Below are 19,417 nucleotides of genomic sequence, written 5' to 3'. Positions count from 1 at the left end.
GTTGGGAATTTTTATTTTGAAAGGATAATAAATTTTAATTTGAAAATTGGGTGCAATTTGATAAAAATATTTGATAAAAATAGTTTTCAAATTTAAAGTTTTAAAATCCAAACAAGACACAACAAAGGATTGCAGATCTTAGTAAGGTACATCAAAAGACCGCAGGATACATCTTTAAAGATTCGTACTGTATCAAAGTGTTTTTGTCAAATAGCACATATTTTCCAAATTAAAACTTACTAAAACTTTTAGAAATTCAATTTTCCAACTTTCAACACATATACTCTCCCAAATTTTCTAAAATAATTTAGATCTATTAACTAAAAAAAGACCCTATGACCAGTAAAATTCCGGACATCCCATTTCTTTGAACGATCGTAACAGAATTTCAACTTTCGTTCCATATACCCAGGGTTAAAAACAGTCAATATTGGGTTATCCAAATTAAAAAAAAAACAAAAAAAAAACGATTCATTTACACAGCTGTTCAGACACGCAAACATGAATTATTTTAAGAAAAAGTCTTTGCAACTTCTAAAACACACACATAGACACCGGGCGAGAATATGGCGTTTTCAAGGCTCCGGAGTTTATACATATTACACATTCATAGAAAAAAAAAAAAAAAAAAAAAAAGACAAAGAAAGGCCAATGGCATTTTTGGTAAATCAGTTCGAGATTTGGCCAGGAAAAGAAATCATACTAGTGTTTGAATAGAAGTGGAAGACGATGGTGACAATGTGTTAATATAAAAGAGAAGAATAAGAAGAAGAAGATCAGGCGTTGACTTTGGAGGTTCGGGGGTTTGACCGTAATTTCGTCATGGCAACCAGCCAGCTGGCATGTAGTTATTCACGCTCGGCCCAGCCGTCACCACTGATAGCGTGCTATCCGCCTGATGATGATAACTGCGAATTCATTTATATCACCTTTTCTTATTATGATAATTAAACAAAATTTATAAAAATAATTTATTTACTTTTTGAGACCATACACATTTTTTTTTCTTCCAGATTCATGTGTGTGTAATTATGTGACGTGACTATCTTGATATGAATCACGTATATACATGAAAAAATCAGTTAAAAGGCTTCCTTTACTCTCTTTTTTACCTCTAACAACAGGAACAAGTGAAAAGTTCAAAGAGTACTGTTATACATAATAACCCTATTTCGTTATCATGCATGACTATATACTCATAAGTCATATCCAACTTTCTGATAAATAATAAAAAAATTACTCATATCCAACTCCAAAACAAGCAGGTATTAATAAATAATCTTGTATCCACTGTGTGATACTACTGCTATATCCAAATTATACTGTTTTAACATAGAGTTAAGAGAATTATATTCTAGGTTTTATTATATTGGATTCCCTTAGCCTTAAGATGATATATATATATATATATATATATATATATATATATATATAGAGAGAGAGAGAGAGAGAGAGAGAGAGAGAGATGTTAAATGGATTTTGGATATAAGATCCAGTGAATAAAACTTTGTGATTTACTATTTAGACTTATATTTTTAGTGTGATCATTAAGGAATCTCTATACGTCAAGCATCATCAAATTTCATCTGGAAACTGATTAACATTTATCAATGAAAAAATGGAAGAAAAAAAAAACACTGGACCTCACAGTCTTAAGGTTTTAGGCTACCTTTCTTATATGTACTCTTCAACATATTGGATTTCCTCAGCCTTAAGATTATCATATATTCACACAAATACATAGAAATGTTATAATGGCATGATTTCAAATATAAAATATTCCAGTGAATATATTTTTATTTATCTAGTGCTGTCTTATATTTGTAGTGATCTTTATTCTTATGACCTCATACCCTAAGGTTTTATGTTAAACATATCTTATATATCCATATACCTATATACATATATATATAGAGAGAGGGAGATATATACCCAATTTGCAAGGTGGGTTCGCAGTCTAAGGGGTGATAGAAAACATCATGAGGCTGAGGTTGAGCAGTTTGCCGGCCGTAACCGCCGTCGTCGCCGGCGCCGCCGCCGGGATTCAGTTGAAGAGCGTTTAAATGGTAACCTTCCACCAGCTGCAAAAGCAGTCCACTCTCCAATTTATTCATGTTTATGCATATAACTATTCCGTTATATATATGTTAAGTAAAGTTAAATCACTCAACTATACGCATACAATAAACTGGAAGTAATTATAATGAAAGTAAGCAATATAAATTAACCATATGATTATAGTCCATCTGAACATGCTGGCTCACCCTTTGTTTCAAGCTCCTATTAGTTTCATTCAACAAATGTTCCTGCAAATTTGTAACCCAGAATAAGTTTTACCAATAACAACAAGTATTATAATTATTTGGGTCAATGTAATATCAATATATTGTATATTGTATCAATGCATATATCTCCATACTCTACGCTGAAGATCGGTTAGCTGATCTAGCATAGTTTGAGTCTGCACAGAAAACAGAAGAATTTTAAGTTTCTTATTTATACGCTTTCATTAAAAAAAAAAAAAAAAAAAAAAAGTATTAAGAGAAAGATTCCTATCTATATACGCCAAAAGTTCAGTTTTTTAAGTACTCTAATTAATATTAATTCACTTCACAATACCCGTTTTTTTTTTTTTTTTTTTTTTTTTTTTTTGTATATGATTAAAGCTGTCTAGACCTCATATTGTCATATCAAGGTTGGCACAACTTGTAATATATATAGTTGGTATATAAATACGTCAAGTACATAATTACAAGAATAAATACCCGTGTTGATCTGATTTGCTTGAGTGACATATCGAGTTGCCTTTCAAGTGACTCAAGTTCTTTGCTGTTTAGATTTCCTAGCTCTTCTCCCATAAGATTTCTGCCCACATATGTCATAACGAAATGCTTAGTAACTAATGATTAATGACAGCTTAAAAGATATTTCAAATGATATTTATATAATACATATACAGTACCTATGGTTTCGTAGCAGGGTTTCATAACGAGCTTTCAGCTTCAAATACTCTTGCTGACTGCTCAGTTCCTATATATGTATATATATGTATACAAGTATATATATAAGTGTCAGTATGATTAGTGCATGCTTAAAAAGACATTATAATGGTATGGCATATGATGTGTATACATATATAAATATGTGGTCTCTCTCAATATATTTATAGACCAGTAGCTAGGTCGTTGCTTACAATATACCTTGGTTTCATTTAGGAATGTTCTAACATGTAAAAATCAGTAATATTCACTGGTTTCTCAAGAGTTCTCAAAGTGGTCCAAAAAACTGTTTTGATGATGAGTCTGAAAAATCCCAATGAATATACCTGCTGGGATTTTCAGGGGAACAATTGCACGGCACAAACAAACTCCGAAAGTTTGCAGAGACATATATATATACACTCTCTCAACCATATATATACATATACACGCCATGTTAGTTACCACAAGATCACGTTTGCTAAAACACATAAAAAGGACAGTGCATTGATTGATTCATGTCTTAATACTGTAACTGCTATAAACCGTACGTATCTTATGAAAAAGATGAACTGTTTAGTTTATGATAGACAAACACAAAGTAGATGTTTTAGACAAACTTATATTGATTTTTAGAACAGCAATTTGTTGACTTAAAGTACACCTTTTTTTTTTCTTTTTTTTTCCCCTAAGCAAGATATCTATTGAGACGAACAAAACAATGATCCGAGATATTGCACGGTGGTTTAGACGAATTCACAAAATTGCATATCAAGACTTTTTTTTATTAAAGTATTGTAATGACATAAAATTAAAAACCGGTCTTTGCTTATTATCTTCATTTTCCAAATGCCGATCGAATTGACCTTAAAACCAAGTATTAAAATATTGATACAAATACTTGTGATATATTTACTGAGATACTTACTACCTCGGGATACCTTAACATTATCAATATTCAAATAATACAATATTATCACTAGTCATTCTAGACGTCTAACAAGATTTAAATCTACACATTGAAGAGATTATGATTAAGATTTAATTTTTCTAATAAGAAATAAATATTAAATCGAAAAAAATACTTATGACGCGTATTTATTGAAAAAAAAAAATCAGTTATATATACCGCTTAGGTATTACTATTGCTTAATTTTTTTTTTTTTTTACAGAGAAGTGAATCTTCAGCTCGATGAAAACTAATACCGAGATATACCGAGATATTTTAAAACTTTCTTTAAACACAAAGTGTACACAATGAAATAATTAGCAAGGTGGTTCATCTCCCAACACACATAATATCATGTTATACTCTGCTAATGTGGTATTATAATTCAATAAACTGTAAACTTAAAGTAAAAAAGCAATGAAATTAGAGAGAATATGAATGAATCATAACCTGCATATTAACCAAAGCTTCCCTGGCAGAGACATTGGGCTCTGGCGCTCCATAGTTGCTCTTCTGATACCTCTCAAGCGTTTTCAGCATGCTAAATTTGAAAAAACATTTAAATTAATTTAACATTTGTGTCACATTTTAGAAAATTACCATCAAATAAATACTTGGCATGAATTAGAAACACAAACAGGTGGTGCAATTTTTTATTCTTCTCTTCATCCAGTGAAATAGCCAGTTTTTTTTCGTATTACATATATACCTTTTGGTTTCATTAATCCATTTCTTTTCATTCCAAGTGAAAGACTTTCTTATGCTTCAACTCTACACTAACATGAGGATTATTAATCATCATAAATTATTATCCAGGCGTTAATTAGCCAATGTCATACATGATACAACAAATTTAGAACTATCCATCAAGTTCGGGAAAATGACCAAATTCATAATATAAAAAAATTAAAATAGAAAAAGATATAAAGATACACAATATCAAAAAGGAAAAATTATTATGATCTAAGAAGAAGATGCTAGACTTGTGTAGATGTAAAAGAATGAAGTAAGTGGCCAATTTCTAAACTTTATAACGATTAAAAATACGTTTTAGAGATTTCATATATCCCCTATTTTGAACTGCTATTTTCAACATTAAAATTTACCTTTCATGTTAAGAATTTATTGCCTAAAATCACACAATTATTATATATTTGACAAGTCATTTGACTAATAGTTTTTCAGACCAGAGAGACAGGGAGATAGAGAGAATAAGTCTAAATAATTAGTTAAGAAAAAAAATGAGCTTTAGTAAACCCTATGTCAGAATCAGATATGTCTTCAATCAACTTTAGATGGAGAAAAATCATCAGACTGATTTATAGAGAGAAAAAAATTATTAGCAATCTTGAAACTCGGAAACATTCTTATAGACTAGAATCCTTTGAGCCATGAAATCATATGACGATTTTGACAAAAAGAAAAAAAAAATACTCAGAAAAAAATAACAAAAAGATTCGGTTAAACGAAACCCTTGCCAAGCTCAAACTTTTGTACATAAACAAGAGAGAGGAGTGATCTAGCATAAATATTAGTGGAAAATAAAATTAAGTCTTTCAAAAAGAAAAAAAAAATCAACCAAACCTGGCTTCAGATTCCTGGAAGCAGATGAGAGAAACAAAAACGTTAGTGCATAAAATTGGAATATAATGAGAATAATAATACTTGAAAAGTAAATCAGTGAAGCTCTAAACATTGTTGATCGGTCTTCAAAATTATTGAAATGATTAGATCAGATCTCGCAAATCCCTAATAAAAAAAACCTAAAAAGCTCAGAAATTTTAATATTGCTTCCGAGAGCTAAAGAGAAAGAGGGGAAGAAAAAAGGAAAAGGTAAAGGAGTTTGTGAAAGAATCAAAATTATACTTATATAAACACAAAGACAATACATTTCTACATACACAAAGACATATAAATATATGTATATATATAATGGATCGCCAATACAACAGTGATAATTCATTTCCAGTTGCAGATCTAACAGCAATGCCGATACAGGCTCGCTCAGTTGTGCTAAAAACGCTGAAACATTCACTAAAACGGAAATAAAAGCATATAAAATTAATAATATTATTATTATTAAACGCGTAAACACGAGTTCTTTTTCCCTCTATAATTTCATTTTCACGGAAACCAGCATAAAAACGATTTTGCTAGGGTTTCGAGATCAAAACCTAAACCGGAAACAAATGAAAAAACCAAAAGTGAAGCTTTTTTATTTATTTATCACCTTTATGTGTATTTATCACAAATTAAGCTCAACTATACACACATATGTACATACATACACATATATGTATATTTTATTTTATTTTTTTATTATTATTAATACCTTGAGCTACTGCTAAACTCGTACAGCTTTCCTCTATTGGAGAAGATGATGAGAGCAACCTCGGCGTCGCAGAGAACCGAAAGCTCGTAAGCTTTCTTCAAAAGTCCATTCCTTCTCTTCGCAAATGTCACTTGTCTGTTGATCTTGTTCTCAATCCTTTTCAGCTCTACTCTTCCTCTTCCCATAGCGATCGATTGATTCTTCAGATCGAGATTCGAGATCGAAATCGAAATGGATAGAAAAAAAAAACTAATTCACGAGAAAATTTCCTGAGAAGAATTTCTCTCTTTTTCACTTCCTTTCTATCCAAACACCTCGATTGAAATAATCAGTGTCACTCTTTTATATACCGATTTCTCGAGAATCGCAGTTCTTTTTTTCTTTCTTTCTTTCTTTCTTTCTTCTTCTTCTTGTTGTTATTTACTCTCTTGCCCTAATTCTGAGTTTACTTCTCTCTCTGATTCTTTGCTTTGGGTTTTAACTTTTAAGACAGTGTTTAATTAGCGTACTGTATACGCAATTAGATAGGTTGATTGATTTGTTGATTATCATGCTCGATCGGACGGCTACGATTTGATGGCGCTTTTAATGAGTGAAGTGCAGGAAACGGGGGATATTTCGGAGAATCCACAAAAATAGGGAGGGTAAAAAAGTGAATTCTGAGCTCCAGTCTAACACGTGTCAGTCTATGAACTGGTGAGATCTTGCGATTATCCAACTGACTATATTCTGCATCGGACCCAACCTTAAAATATGTGAGCGTTCGGTATCTTCATACGCTTTTACTAATTTGCCCCTTCTTCTATGTTTGAAGTTATTTCCTTTATTCTTAGGGCTTTATTAACTTGTCGCCACTTCTTAATCATTACCAACATTAATAATCGAGTGATTTTCTAATAAATTAAGTGTATAAATCATAGATTAATTTGCGTAAGGCTAAGTTATAGATTTACCAAGTATTTAAGATCATACATTAATATTACGTATGAAGGTAGTGAACAAGTAAATTGGATTGGTCTTAAAATGTTGTGGATTACATAATTTTTTTAAACATAAGCTGTTTGAATAGTGATTATAAGTATAACGAGCATGTATTTTTTTTTAACAAACTCTGCATTGGATTTAAATCCCTTACCAAATAGAAATAATCGTTTGAAGTTTATGAACTTGTAAACTGAATGAATATTTATAAAAAATTATTAAAATAGTCAAAGTATATAAAATCGTATGATAAATGAATTAACTTAAACATGGGTAAATATCTTGTATATATGTGTCGAAAAATTTATTGAGAGCTATTTCAAAAATCTATTAATTTTGAAGGACTAAAATTTTGTATATAGTATAGGTCAATTATTGTTTCAAAACAAATATTCAAGAATTTATTCTGTAATTCATATTTGTTTTTTTATTTGAAAGTGTAATTTATAGTTGTTGGTCTCTAGTAATTTAAACATGCGGTATTGTATGAATATAGCGATTCCTGTATCAAATTTATTACAAGACAAAATTTATAACGTATAAAAGTCTATAGGACATACTTATCTGTTTCTCCTTCCTTTGTTTATATATACGAATATGTATATATGTTTTTAGTATATTATTTAGTTGCAATTTGAAAAGGAAAAAAAAAGCCAGTATTGATCAGTTTGCATGAGAGAGATGTACTTGAACGTGTTCTGATTTAAATTTTAATTCACGTAAAATAAATTCATTACTCCAAATAAAGATCTAGTACTACATAACTATTATTGTACTTTCATTTTTTATTGAATACGTTGTACTTCAAATTTAGTTCAGAAATGACACCTAATTTGTATTGGCATCATAACTATTTTTATCAATTTGAGACCACTTATATACCCATCTTTTTGTTGATTATTTTCTGTCTTTATTTGAATTAATCTATAGACATGGAGTACTATATACTCTGTCACAAAGTAGTATGAGATGAGTCTAGTTAATTCATTCTATTTTGTTCCTCCTAATATGTACACATGAAATGAATTATATATTGGTTGACATACATTGTCTTTAGCTCTACATAATTAAAATATGATCATGATTATGAAACAATCTAGAATGTTAATTACAAGTAATTATTTTTCCTCATTTTCTAGATTAGAGAGAAAAAAAAATTAAGCATATAGGATAATTCATATTAAGAGAGTTCATAATACTTTCCAAAATTCCCTAAGCAGACATTGATTGGAGCGAGGCCTTCTATGTCATTTTGAATTTTTATAACTAATTTATTTTGATATAGTTTTGAGTTTAATATAACACCAAAATTGTTCTCTCAATTCAAGATCAATGTAATTGTAGGCATTAAAAAGTTCCTCTTATGAACATGGCAAAAAAGGAGAGAGAATTTGTTTAGTGAAAAACTGCAAAATGTGTTATAATTCTCCAATATATTATATTATAAATATAGTTAAATATTGTGACCAGTCGTAGTTGACAAAATTAAACACACATGATGGATATATATGGATGTTCCATCTATTTTCCTTTAGCTTCTGAATTACGTATTTTATATATATGTAAAAATAAAAACGGAAGATGTATTTTGACTATTTTCAATGAGAGCCTATGAATTATGACCTTTTGTAATCATTAATTTGCGTATCATAATGTCCAATCAACTGTCTATTGAGTTTTTACAATGCGTCGTTTTTTTTTGTGCCACTTGTTTTAAAAGATTAAGAGTGTAAAAATAATAATAAAAGTATATGTTTTGTATGGAATATATGACTCGTGAAAGAAAAAAAAATAGTGATTTTTTAGACAAACATCGAAATCCGAGTTATATAAATAATAAATGTATAATATATCGTAGTATGTAAAAAAGAGACTCATTTGCTCAATTTTATATAAAAAAAAATAAAAAATAAAAAATTATCCTTATAAAGCGTAGCTAGAATGTAACATGCATATGTGCACGTATTATGAAAAAAAAAAAAAAAAGAGTATGTACCATTTTGCCTGACTTATATGGGAAAAAAAAAAAAAAAAAAATGAGTCTTTTCTTTTTTAGTTTTGACTCTCTAAAACACACGTATATATATATTTAAAAAATGTGCACAAAATGTGTTGAATCACCAAGACGGAATTAGTACGATGATATAAGAAAACACGCCAACAATTATATTATTGAGTTAGTATTACCAATATATATAATACGTATACAAGGATTTTCATGTTGCTTTTTGTTAGATCTTTACCGGTTTTATATTCCTCTTTGACTCAGGAAATTAAATATAATATACATATATATGTATAATAATGTATATATTCACATACATGCATGTATATAATGCTATAGATATGTCTCACTGTTTTTGCACACGTAAGACTGAAAATATGATACTTAAAAGAAAAAAAAAATCAAAACTTGTATCTATATACATATAGAAATTTCATCAGTGATAGTAGGGGACCATTTTAAGTTTTTTTTATATATATTTATTAAACATATTTATTTTTAAGGGCTGAGACAAAATCAAGATCACATGGGCTTCTTCATGTGAAAGCTAAGTTTCTTATGAAGACTGTGAAATGTGGTCCAAAAATTTACAGAACTGGCCATATTAATGTGGACCCTTAGAAAATTGAATTTTGCTAATCATACACTAGGTAACATCATTCAAAGAAACCTCAAAAGGCTAGTTAATATAAGATTCTTATATATTATATATACATGCAATACATGCATGTAGAATATATGTAGCGAGCATTACATATTCTATTTAGAAATTATAATTAAAAAAAGGATTAAGCTATTTATTGCAAATTATAGAGTTACGTATTTACTTTTAGAAAATTAAAATATTTTTGGTATTGGATTATTTCAGATATCTAAAATATGAAAGCTTGTTATTTTCTTTTTCAATTTTTAAAATTTAGTATTACTAAAATTCATCACTACCAAGATTCAACCGCGCGAAAAAATCGGGAACCCATAACTTATAGAATATTTTGTCAGTGCATCGTATTAAAAATTAAGTGATTCCAACGATCAGGAACCCATAGCTCATAATACCAATCGAGTATCGAAACGACTATTTTAACAACCCTAAACACCTTTATGATAAATTGGCTATTGATCTCATATGGCTACGATAAAATGTAAAAATTATTTGTGTTGCAAAGACAAAACCAAAAAATATTATAATGTGGTCAACAACATATATCTACTCACTCGAATAAATGACGAGAAAAATAGATGCTACACATAATATCTTAAAACCATTAGTTTATTTGCATAACTTCTAGAAAATCCATGGTATCACTAGGACAAAAAACGTTATCCGGTGCGACGAATGTCGCACCGACTACTTCAAATGTCGCACCTAAAAGTTTATTAGGTGCGACGGCGTCGCACCGGATAACCCGTAGCAAAAGGCATTAGGTGCGACATGTCGCACCTAATAGTCATACCTCTAAGTGCGACATATCAGGTGCGACAATGTCGCACCTAATATGTTTTTTAAATTAAAAAAAAAAATTACAAAATCAGAAATAGAGGGGGGGGATGCTGATCGATCCATGCGGCGGGGCGGAGGGCTGGTCCAGGCGGCGGTGGGGCGGGCGGGCAGGGGGCTGGTCCAGGCGGCGGTGGGGCGGGGTGGGGGGCTGGTCCAGGCGGCGGTGGGGCGGGCGGGAAGGGGGTTGGTCCAGGCGGCGGGGCGGGGCTGGTCCAGGCGGCAGCGGGGCAGGCTGGGAGAGAGAGAGACAGAGTGAGAGATGGCCGGTGAGACAGAGAGAGAGAGAAATAGAGGGGGACGTACCAGGGATGGCCGGCAGCGGCGGAGCGGAAAGGGACGGCGGCGGGGACTGGCTGAGAGAGAGACAGAGTGAGACGGTGATAGACGGCCGGTTAGATATAGAGAGAGAGATGGGGACGTACCAGGATGGGCCGGCAGCGGCGGAGCGGGGAAGGACGGCGGCGGGGGCTGGCTGAGAGAGAGAGACCTTGTGAGAGGTGAGAGAGAGAGAGTGAGTGAATGTGTGAAAAAATGTGGAAAGTTGGGTTTAAAACCCTAATAATCATATTGGGTGCGACAATGTCGCACCCAATATGAAATCCTAGATCAAAAAAAAAATTCGGCGAAATTCGCTGACAAATTTAATTTTAAAACTCATTGGGTGCGACATTTGTCGCACCGAAAGGTATTAGGTGAGACATTTGTCGCACCTAATAGGTGCGACAATTTCATATTAGGTGCGACATTGTCGCACCGAATAACACTAAACATTAGCGAAATTTTTAGTCATCCGGACGAGTATCCGGTGCGACATGTCGCACCTAATATGAGCTTAGGTGCGACTATTAGGTGTGACATGTCGCACTTAATATTCTTACGCACCCAATATGTTAATTTGTAGTAGTGTATATTTATGTCGTCGTCTACAAATAATGATCATAAGTATTGGTTTTGGCCTACGCCTTGATTTTGAATGACAGTTGGACGTGAGTTCTTTTGTTTTCCAATATGTCTCCATTTTTAAATTATGACATATTTTTAGTGAAATTCTCAATTTAGACGCGCACTGAACGTTAAGTTTTTTTTAATTATTGCCTAATTATTTTTCCAAGTATATGATGGAATTTTTCGTTTTAATAAACGAAGTAGTAACTTTTAATACGATGTGGTGCACTATTTCAAAATGCTATAATTCAACTTGTCAAAATATATTACACGGTCAAATCTCAAATTAATTATTCATCATTTTCACTTCTCTAATAGATATACTACACATTCTAGAAGATAACAAGTACACATGAAATCAAAGCCTATACGTATGTAATATACATATACATATATATATATATATATATGCACATTATATTGTAATGCACATAATATAAAAAAGATGCTGATCCGATGAAGCCAGAGAAAAAGAAATTGTGATGTGATAGTGATTGCGAACCACTACCTTCTTGTCTTATTTTCAACCAATATCTCCCATAATTACTATCTGGATCACACTTACATATTTTTTTTTTCCTTTTTTTCTTTTTTACTTATTGACTAACAATATAAAACATAGCTATAGTTTTACATTTTACCACCTCGGTACAATATACATGGTATTACACACACTCCACAAATATACCAATATTTTGTTCCTAAATAAGAAAAACTATAACAAAGTCCACAATTAGTATAAACATAGGAATTTCGAAATGAAAAAGTACTCGTCGTGTATCACTTTTTTTTTTTTTTTACTATTATCACTTCATATTCATTCATGGTTTTCAATTGTAAATTTTGTTACATTCTGCTTTATTTAAAACCTTTTTATACATGTATTATTATACACCTAATTTAAACGTGTAAAAAAAAAAAGTAGGAAGAAAGTGGGAATGGGAATTAAATGATTTGTTTGTGTGGGGACCACACTTTGATGGACGCAGATCCAATGGCTGTAATTGAGTGGTGGGTCCCACGAGAGTACTTTGTGGCGATGTCAAATAGTTTCTATTTTGGGAAAGGCAGTGTCAGCCTCAAGCGTTAATGAAGAGTGGGCCCACATTCCAGTTTGGGAAAGCTGTCTTTAAAGTTAAAGGAGGGAGTCACATCTTAGTGGGCCCAGTGCTCGGGCTATGACTAAAAAGCCCATATGCGTAGGCCCAGCATCGAACGTAGGATAATTAATAATTATTATAATAAGATATTACAATTGTAATTATTATAGCCGCATAATTGTATATCCATAATCCATCTTATATAACAAAATTAATAACAACCTAAGCCTATCCCAACTTTTGCTACCACAATGACACGTGGATTCGAGACACAAATATCGCACGCGCAAGTCAAAACACATATTAAGACCTTGGACTGAATAAGTCAATGCATTGACTTTAGTAATGATATAGTTGTACTTAATCATAGAGAGTAAAACCCACAAGATCACATAACAACAATATCCGATCATATCTCTTAATTAATATGCGTGCCTAAAAAATGAAATTGGACTAGTTTAGAATCCTAAAACAAAACTCTTACAATGGCGAACAATGTGCGCAAATAAATCCTTAGAGAATATCATATTTGGTCGAAACTCAAAATATGTTACAAGGATCCAAGATATATTAACAGTGCTAGTCATGGACTATTGAATAATTGATGCCACTTATAGTAAGGTGGATAATAGTTTCATGTCTAATCGTGTTCTTTTCTTCTTTATTTTTTTCGTTTTCGGAGAGCCTAAATAAAGTTGGCTTGCTTGCCATATTCACTTAAAAAAGAATAATATTTTCTTGGCCATTTTGGTGATCTTACTTACACTTAGACGACAACATTTATCTAAAACAGTGCATTAAAAAGTAAAGAGAATACTTTAATAATATTTTGCAAGGCAAATGCTTCTACACGTGAGCCAATTAGCTAGGTTTCATGATCACGGATACCACTCTCAGGTTTATTTATTAATTCGTGTATGAATATTCTATATGATCTCAAGTAAAACGAGAATAATGGATGATAAAGAGTATTTAGTATGTGAGCTGTTGATTTTAGAGAATGATTTGCGTGGGGTCCACTCAATGGAATTGAGTAATTCTATCGTATTCTTATTCCTTACATAAAAAAAATGTATAATATCGATTATTAGTTTTCCAGATTCGAAGTTATAATAAATGATAAATTGATGGTCAATGTATGCTTAAATAAACACATTAAGCTATGTAAGAAGTGAATACAAGAGTCTCACATCGAGAAAGAATGAATAAATATGCGAGCTTATATAACAAACTTGTTAAAAAGACTCTGGTTCCAAAGGTGACCGAGTTTTGTAAAGGGTCAAAGGCTTAGGCTAGCACAAGTCCACTGCACAGGCACCGCCGCCGTCTAATCGTGCCGAGCCGCACTAGGCTTGGGCTTGAACTTGTTTTAATTCCACAAATAACTCTTTTGTTATGTTGGGAATAAAATTATAGAATTGTGTAACCGTGCAATTAATGCATTGATTTTTGCACTTCAACGAAAACGGACATGAACGTGTTCCATGGTTGTTTAAGGCATTTAACGAGAATTAATGATATTAAAAGCCATAAAGGCTAAACGGTTTATGGTTCAAATTCGTGTAGCCACTCTCAGACCTTTGGATACATAATGAGGCATCGGGCTCTCATTCGAAGCACACATCAAGAAAACAATTCTCTCTACTTTCTTCTCCTCCCGAAAACACTTTGTTTTCCTTTATAACCGATAATTGGTTTTGTTAGAGGTTTGGTTAAATAACTCCTCCCAAAATTCTTCTCAACGTCGTTGTATATTGGGAGGCTTATCGTTAAATAACTCCAACACTCGTGTGAGAGTAATATAAGGTTTAAGGAAACCGTTGAACGGTCATCAACGTCTTCCGTTTTTCTTTCCTTGTTGTTTCCGGTTTTAGATTTATTTTTGTGTTACTTTTCATTTGTTATTCAGTTTATCTCTATCTAATTTCTTATATTCGCTTTTTTTATTATTTCCGTGCAAATTTTTTTATTCCCGCGTTATAAATATTATATTTTGTAATATTTCTCACAAATGTTATTTAGCGTACACATTGCGTAATAGCTTTAACTTTAAGAAAATTTAATTGACAATCTAACAACATTGCCGCATTTTATCTCTCTCTATATATGTATATCTGTTCGCACACAAGAATTTTGGTCGGTTAGAAGTTAATCACATGGAGGTTTATAAAAAATAAAAAATAAACCCTAGCCACCTCTCCAGATCTGGGAAAAACTTAGTCTCTCTTTGAAGCTTTTGTCACTTCCCTCGTGGGAGATGGACGTCGGCGTTGGTCGGCTCCGACCCGGGAGGGGGGATTGAAGGATCTCTCGTCTATCTATTGAAGCTCTCTTTATTCATCCTCGCTTCCATCGGATTCCGACGTCGGTTTTGGAGTTCGCCGACTTGCTTCGACTTTGCCGGATGTGTTGTACTGGAGACGCTTGATCTCTTTCATCGTTGATGGTGTAGGAGTCTTTGACGACGACGGATTTTGCAGGGCTGCTCAGTTTGACGACCAGATCTGAAATTTCTGATCTAGTTATGGATCCTACTCGATCTTCGGTAGATCTGATTCTCGTTGATGAAGCCGTTGCCGTTCAGTCCGTCACTTTGCCGTCCACGAGGTCAAGCCCTGGCGTGCCAAGATCTGGGGTGTGAGTTTTGTTGTTGTGTGGGTTGGAATTTGGTGTCTATGCATTGGGTATAAGAGAGATCTCATTAACTTGCGTTATAGTTTTGAGTCTAATTTTTTTTATTTTCCTGTTTTGGATGTTGAATGTACTTTTTTATTTTGGTGTTTGTCTGATTTTTTTTTTTATTCGAAATGGATTAGCCATTTTCCACCATCCCATTTTGGACTTCCTGTTAGAGTTTTGTCTATTCAGGTTGAAGAATTATCTTCTTCATAGTCATCGAACTGCAGTTGTGGGACCTTTCCATCAACCATTTTGAGTTTATTGAAAGAGCCAAATGAGTGCTCGAATTTTCACGTGTTTCATATCTCTCCTCTTGACGGAAGTGTGCACAAGATGAGCGAAGACCTGTACTTAGTGTTAGTTTCTTTCCGACCTAAGTTCGAGTTGTGTTTAAGATATTATTCTCATGTATTAATGGGTATTTTACCCATTTTCTAATGGAAGTTTCATGCGATTATTCAAAAAAAAAAAAAGTTAATCACATGGAATCCATATGAACATGTCGTACACACTTATAATATATAATCATATATAAATGACTTTCTAGTAGTCGTATTAGAATGTTTTAACAAAAACAATATTTTCATTATATTCACATCTTCATAAAATAACATTTGGGTAAAAAAATATCAACACTTTCTTTTTTGCTTCTTCTTTTCAGATGCAACTTCCTTGCCAAATCCCACCAACCAACCAACCAACAAATGTGTTCACGTCACAAGTTAATTCAATTGAAAAAAAAAAAAAAAAAGTTTTGCTACCAGTGGAAATTTCATCAAGTGGAATTAACAACTATGCTAGATACCAAAAAAAAAAAAAAAAAAAATTAATTTTTTAAACACGTTTAATAATTAAAACTCAATGAGGCAAGCGATAGTGGTGATTGGGCCCACTAGACGAAGACGACCCATCAGGCCCAATACGGAACAAGTAGTCTTGGCTCGCATTGTCGTTTTGTACCGCCAAACCAGAAGAAGAACGAATAGAGGAAGCGATATTTTGGGCTTGGGCCTGAAAAGTTTGGGCCTGGGCCGAAGAAGGTGGTGACGTGGATGACAGAAGAGAGAGAGCACAATTGGAGCTCCAATCGGAGAAAAACGCTCTCTGGGCCCCACAGGAAGCGGCCACGTCGGACTGATGGTGAGAGAGAGACAACGCGGAGCGGCTCGGGTACTCTGTCCGCGCGAACATCGTGGACTGGCTGCTGTAGTGCCACGTGTCGCCCTCGGAGTTGGAGCTCATGGCCAGCGCCGAGCTCGGGAACATTTGCGGGCTGTGAAAAGGCGGGAATCTCGTGCCTGGAAATTTTTTTAAAAAAAATTAAAAAATCAAAAATAAAATCCACAAGTGACGATTTTGAAAAAGAAATGGAAAATAAAAATGAAAAAAAGAATTGAGTACCTTGATGAAAAGTAGGGTTCAAGGTCAAAGAGTCTGGTTGAGGCTTTCTTCTCCGGCGATTGTGTCCGTCGAGTCTCTTCCGACAGCTTCGCTTCTCATTGTCAAACTCACCCAAAGAATGAAACCTTTTTTTTTTTTTTTTTTTTTTCAGTGGTCACAAACAAACACGTGTTTTTCTCAATCACTCATCTATGATTTAATTCTTGGTATAGGGCTATGTATGTGTATAATAGACCAAAGCATATTTTTATAAGTCATTAAAAGTTTTGACCTGTAAAAATTAAGTTTGTTTGGTAAAATAATTCTCAAACAAATAATTTTAAGAGATTTTAATTAAAGGATTTTAGTATTCTCCTTTAATAAATCAAAATGATTAAATTATCTTCTAACCATATAAACATGAAAATAAAATTTAACTTTAAATTTTTTAAAGCAAGATTTAAGCTTTAAAACAAAGTTATTTAAGTTCGTATGCAGGTTTTAGATTGTTTAGTGTTGAATTTCCTCAAGGAAATATTAACGTTTCAGTTTTTTTTTTTTTTTTTTTTTTTTTTTTTTAAATACTACCAAATCAATTCAACACGACTCTTCTAAAAAAAAGACAAGATAAGATAAGATATGTTGGTTCAATGACTACAAATTTTAATTTTTTTCACAGCAAAACCTAGAATACTTTTTATATTATATAAAAAAGAAATCAATAGCTTTTAGACCACTTTGATAAAGAAAAAAAAAAAAAAAAAAAAAAACACAAGTGACATTGACAATATATGGTAGTTCAAAGTTTATTTGTTGCAAAAAAAAAGAAGAGAAAAAGAAAAACTTGTAATAAAATTTTACCGGCTACATTGCTGGCAAAATCGCTGTTGGTGGCCACAAATTGTGACAATTGGGGTCTTAGAGTGAGCCTCGCAAACTTTGTGTCGCCGGTGATAGTCTCTGCATTTGCTCAAGTCCGAATCACACCCGTCCACAAGGCACGAAGCCACGTGGGCCCCGCTCCTCGCCCTCTTCGACGACGGCGATGGCTCACCGCTCGGGCCCACAAAATCCTTCAGCTTCGCGATCTTGTCCATGTTTTCTTGCGTCGCAAGTCAACCGACTTCTTCTTCTTCTTTTGGAGGCGGGAAAAAAAATTATCTTTATTATGTGCTTGTGCTTATGTTATTCTCTTCCATCAACCTTTCTTTTCCACCCATTGATTTCCTGCTTGAGAAAGAAATGGAAAAAAAAATGTAACATGTAATTAAGCACAATGCCTTGAACTACAAGGAAGGTTAAATTGGTCAAGATAAAAACTTTTAATGGCTTAATTAGATTGCTTTAATTTTTTTTTTTTTTTTTTTTATTGTCTCCTCTACAAGCCAAGGGTGAAGACTTCACTAACTAACTACCTGCACTTTGTCTCTACTCTTGGAGCTATTATATATAATAATCATCAATCACCAACAGTATATTATCACAATAATCATGACAAGTATTCATAAAGGGATATGATTGTCACTCACTACACATAAAAATCATCCAATTTATTGCGTTCCAGCCACACCTTTTCAAGGGAAGAGAAAAAATCCTTGAACCCAGATGAAATTTTAAAGCTTTCAAGTACATATCCTTTTGATGAAATTTCTTGACAGATATTATTATTATTATTATTATGTCGTCTCTTTAAAGGCATTACTTCTGAAGATACAGAGCTGCTAGTTGATACTGTTTTTGTGGTTTCAAAATGTCACTGTTGAGAGAACCAACTCTTCTAGAATATCGTTACCCTTTATATTTCCAAAGAAATCAGGATCAGCCTAATTGCAACATAAAGAGACCAAAGGATGCCCCAAAATTGCAGTCTTTTTCATACATCCTAAACAAATATATATATAAAAAAAAAGGACAAAAAAATGAAAAAAAAAATAATAATAAGAAAAAGGTCTCACAAAACAAAAGCAAAAAGAATCATGGGAGGTACTATACCTTTGGAGAAGCAAAGCAGAGAGGAACTATGACTGATCCGACCGTTGTAAGATTGTGTGATCAAGCTTGAAAATCTGTGGACTTGAATAACAATGGAAGTACTTCATGGAGTGAAAAAGATGTCAAAAAAAGGAGATTGGTTTTGAATCTTGATCATCACAGCCATACTTTCTTAGTTTCTGACATTAAGTACATGAGAGAGAGAGAGATAGCTATAGCTTCACCAAAGGTAAAATAGGAGGACTGAATAAATAATTGGCATTTTGAGACTGTGTACTTTTAAATTTTCGGATTTGTGTATGGGAATTGGTGAGAGAGTGAGAAGAAGAGAGAAGAAAAACGTTTGATGATGGATAATGTGAGTTATCTTTTAATCTTCCCTATGGCTAACCATGGAAGTACTTCATGGAGTGAAAAAGATGTCAAAAAAAGGAGATTGGTTTTGAATCTTGATCATCACAGCCATACTTTCTTAGTTTCTGACATTAAGTACATGAGAGAGAGAGAGAGAGAGAGCTATAGCTTCACCAAAGGTAAAATAGGAGGACTGAATAAATAATTGGCATTTTGAGACT

At 32.8% G+C, this 19,417-nt stretch overlaps 2 protein-coding genes across 5 annotated transcripts; both read right to left on the bottom strand.

Annotated features, from left to right (window-relative positions):
• Positions 1-619: 619 nt before the first annotated feature.
• SEP3 (K-box region and MADS-box transcription factor family protein) lies at positions 620-6,712 on the bottom strand. 4 transcript variants are annotated; one of them, XM_089609391.1, is made up of 8 exons: positions 6,260-6,712; positions 4,378-4,468; positions 2,963-3,030; positions 2,766-2,865; positions 2,420-2,461; positions 2,229-2,306; positions 1,933-2,081; positions 620-908 (listed from the first exon to the last, which is right to left on the bottom strand). In XM_089609391.1, the coding sequence occupies exons 1-8, from the start codon at positions 6,442-6,444 to the stop codon at positions 821-823; spliced, it is 801 nt and encodes a 266-aa protein (XP_089465517.1). In that variant the 5' UTR covers positions 6,445-6,712; the 3' UTR covers positions 620-820. The 4 variants fall into 4 exon arrangements, with proteins under 4 accessions (XP_089465517.1, XP_089465519.1, XP_089465520.1 ...); XM_089609393.1 differs by having other exon boundaries at positions 2,265-2,306; XM_089609394.1 differs by lacking the exon at positions 2,420-2,461.
• Positions 6,713-16,053: 9,341 nt separating this feature from the next.
• On the bottom strand, positions 16,054-19,417 carry LOC149403586 (squamosa promoter-binding protein-like 15). The gene is made up of 4 exons (XM_089609396.1): positions 18,843-19,417; positions 17,712-18,077; positions 16,872-16,996; positions 16,054-16,768 (listed from the first exon to the last, which is right to left on the bottom strand). The coding sequence occupies exons 2-4, from the start codon at positions 17,945-17,947 to the stop codon at positions 16,329-16,331; spliced, it is 801 nt and encodes a 266-aa protein (XP_089465522.1). The 5' UTR covers positions 17,948-18,077; positions 18,843-19,417; the 3' UTR covers positions 16,054-16,328.

This window comes from Urtica dioica, chromosome 3, assembly GCF_054948205.1.
Source record: "Urtica dioica subsp. dioica isolate 48M chromosome 3, U.dioica_male_clone48M_v1_H2, whole genome shotgun sequence".
Lineage (NCBI taxonomy): Eukaryota > Viridiplantae > Streptophyta > Magnoliopsida > Rosales > Urticaceae > Urtica > Urtica dioica.
The sequence above is the reverse complement of the archived record's forward strand: the minus strand, read 5'-3'. Positions and strand labels throughout refer to the sequence as shown.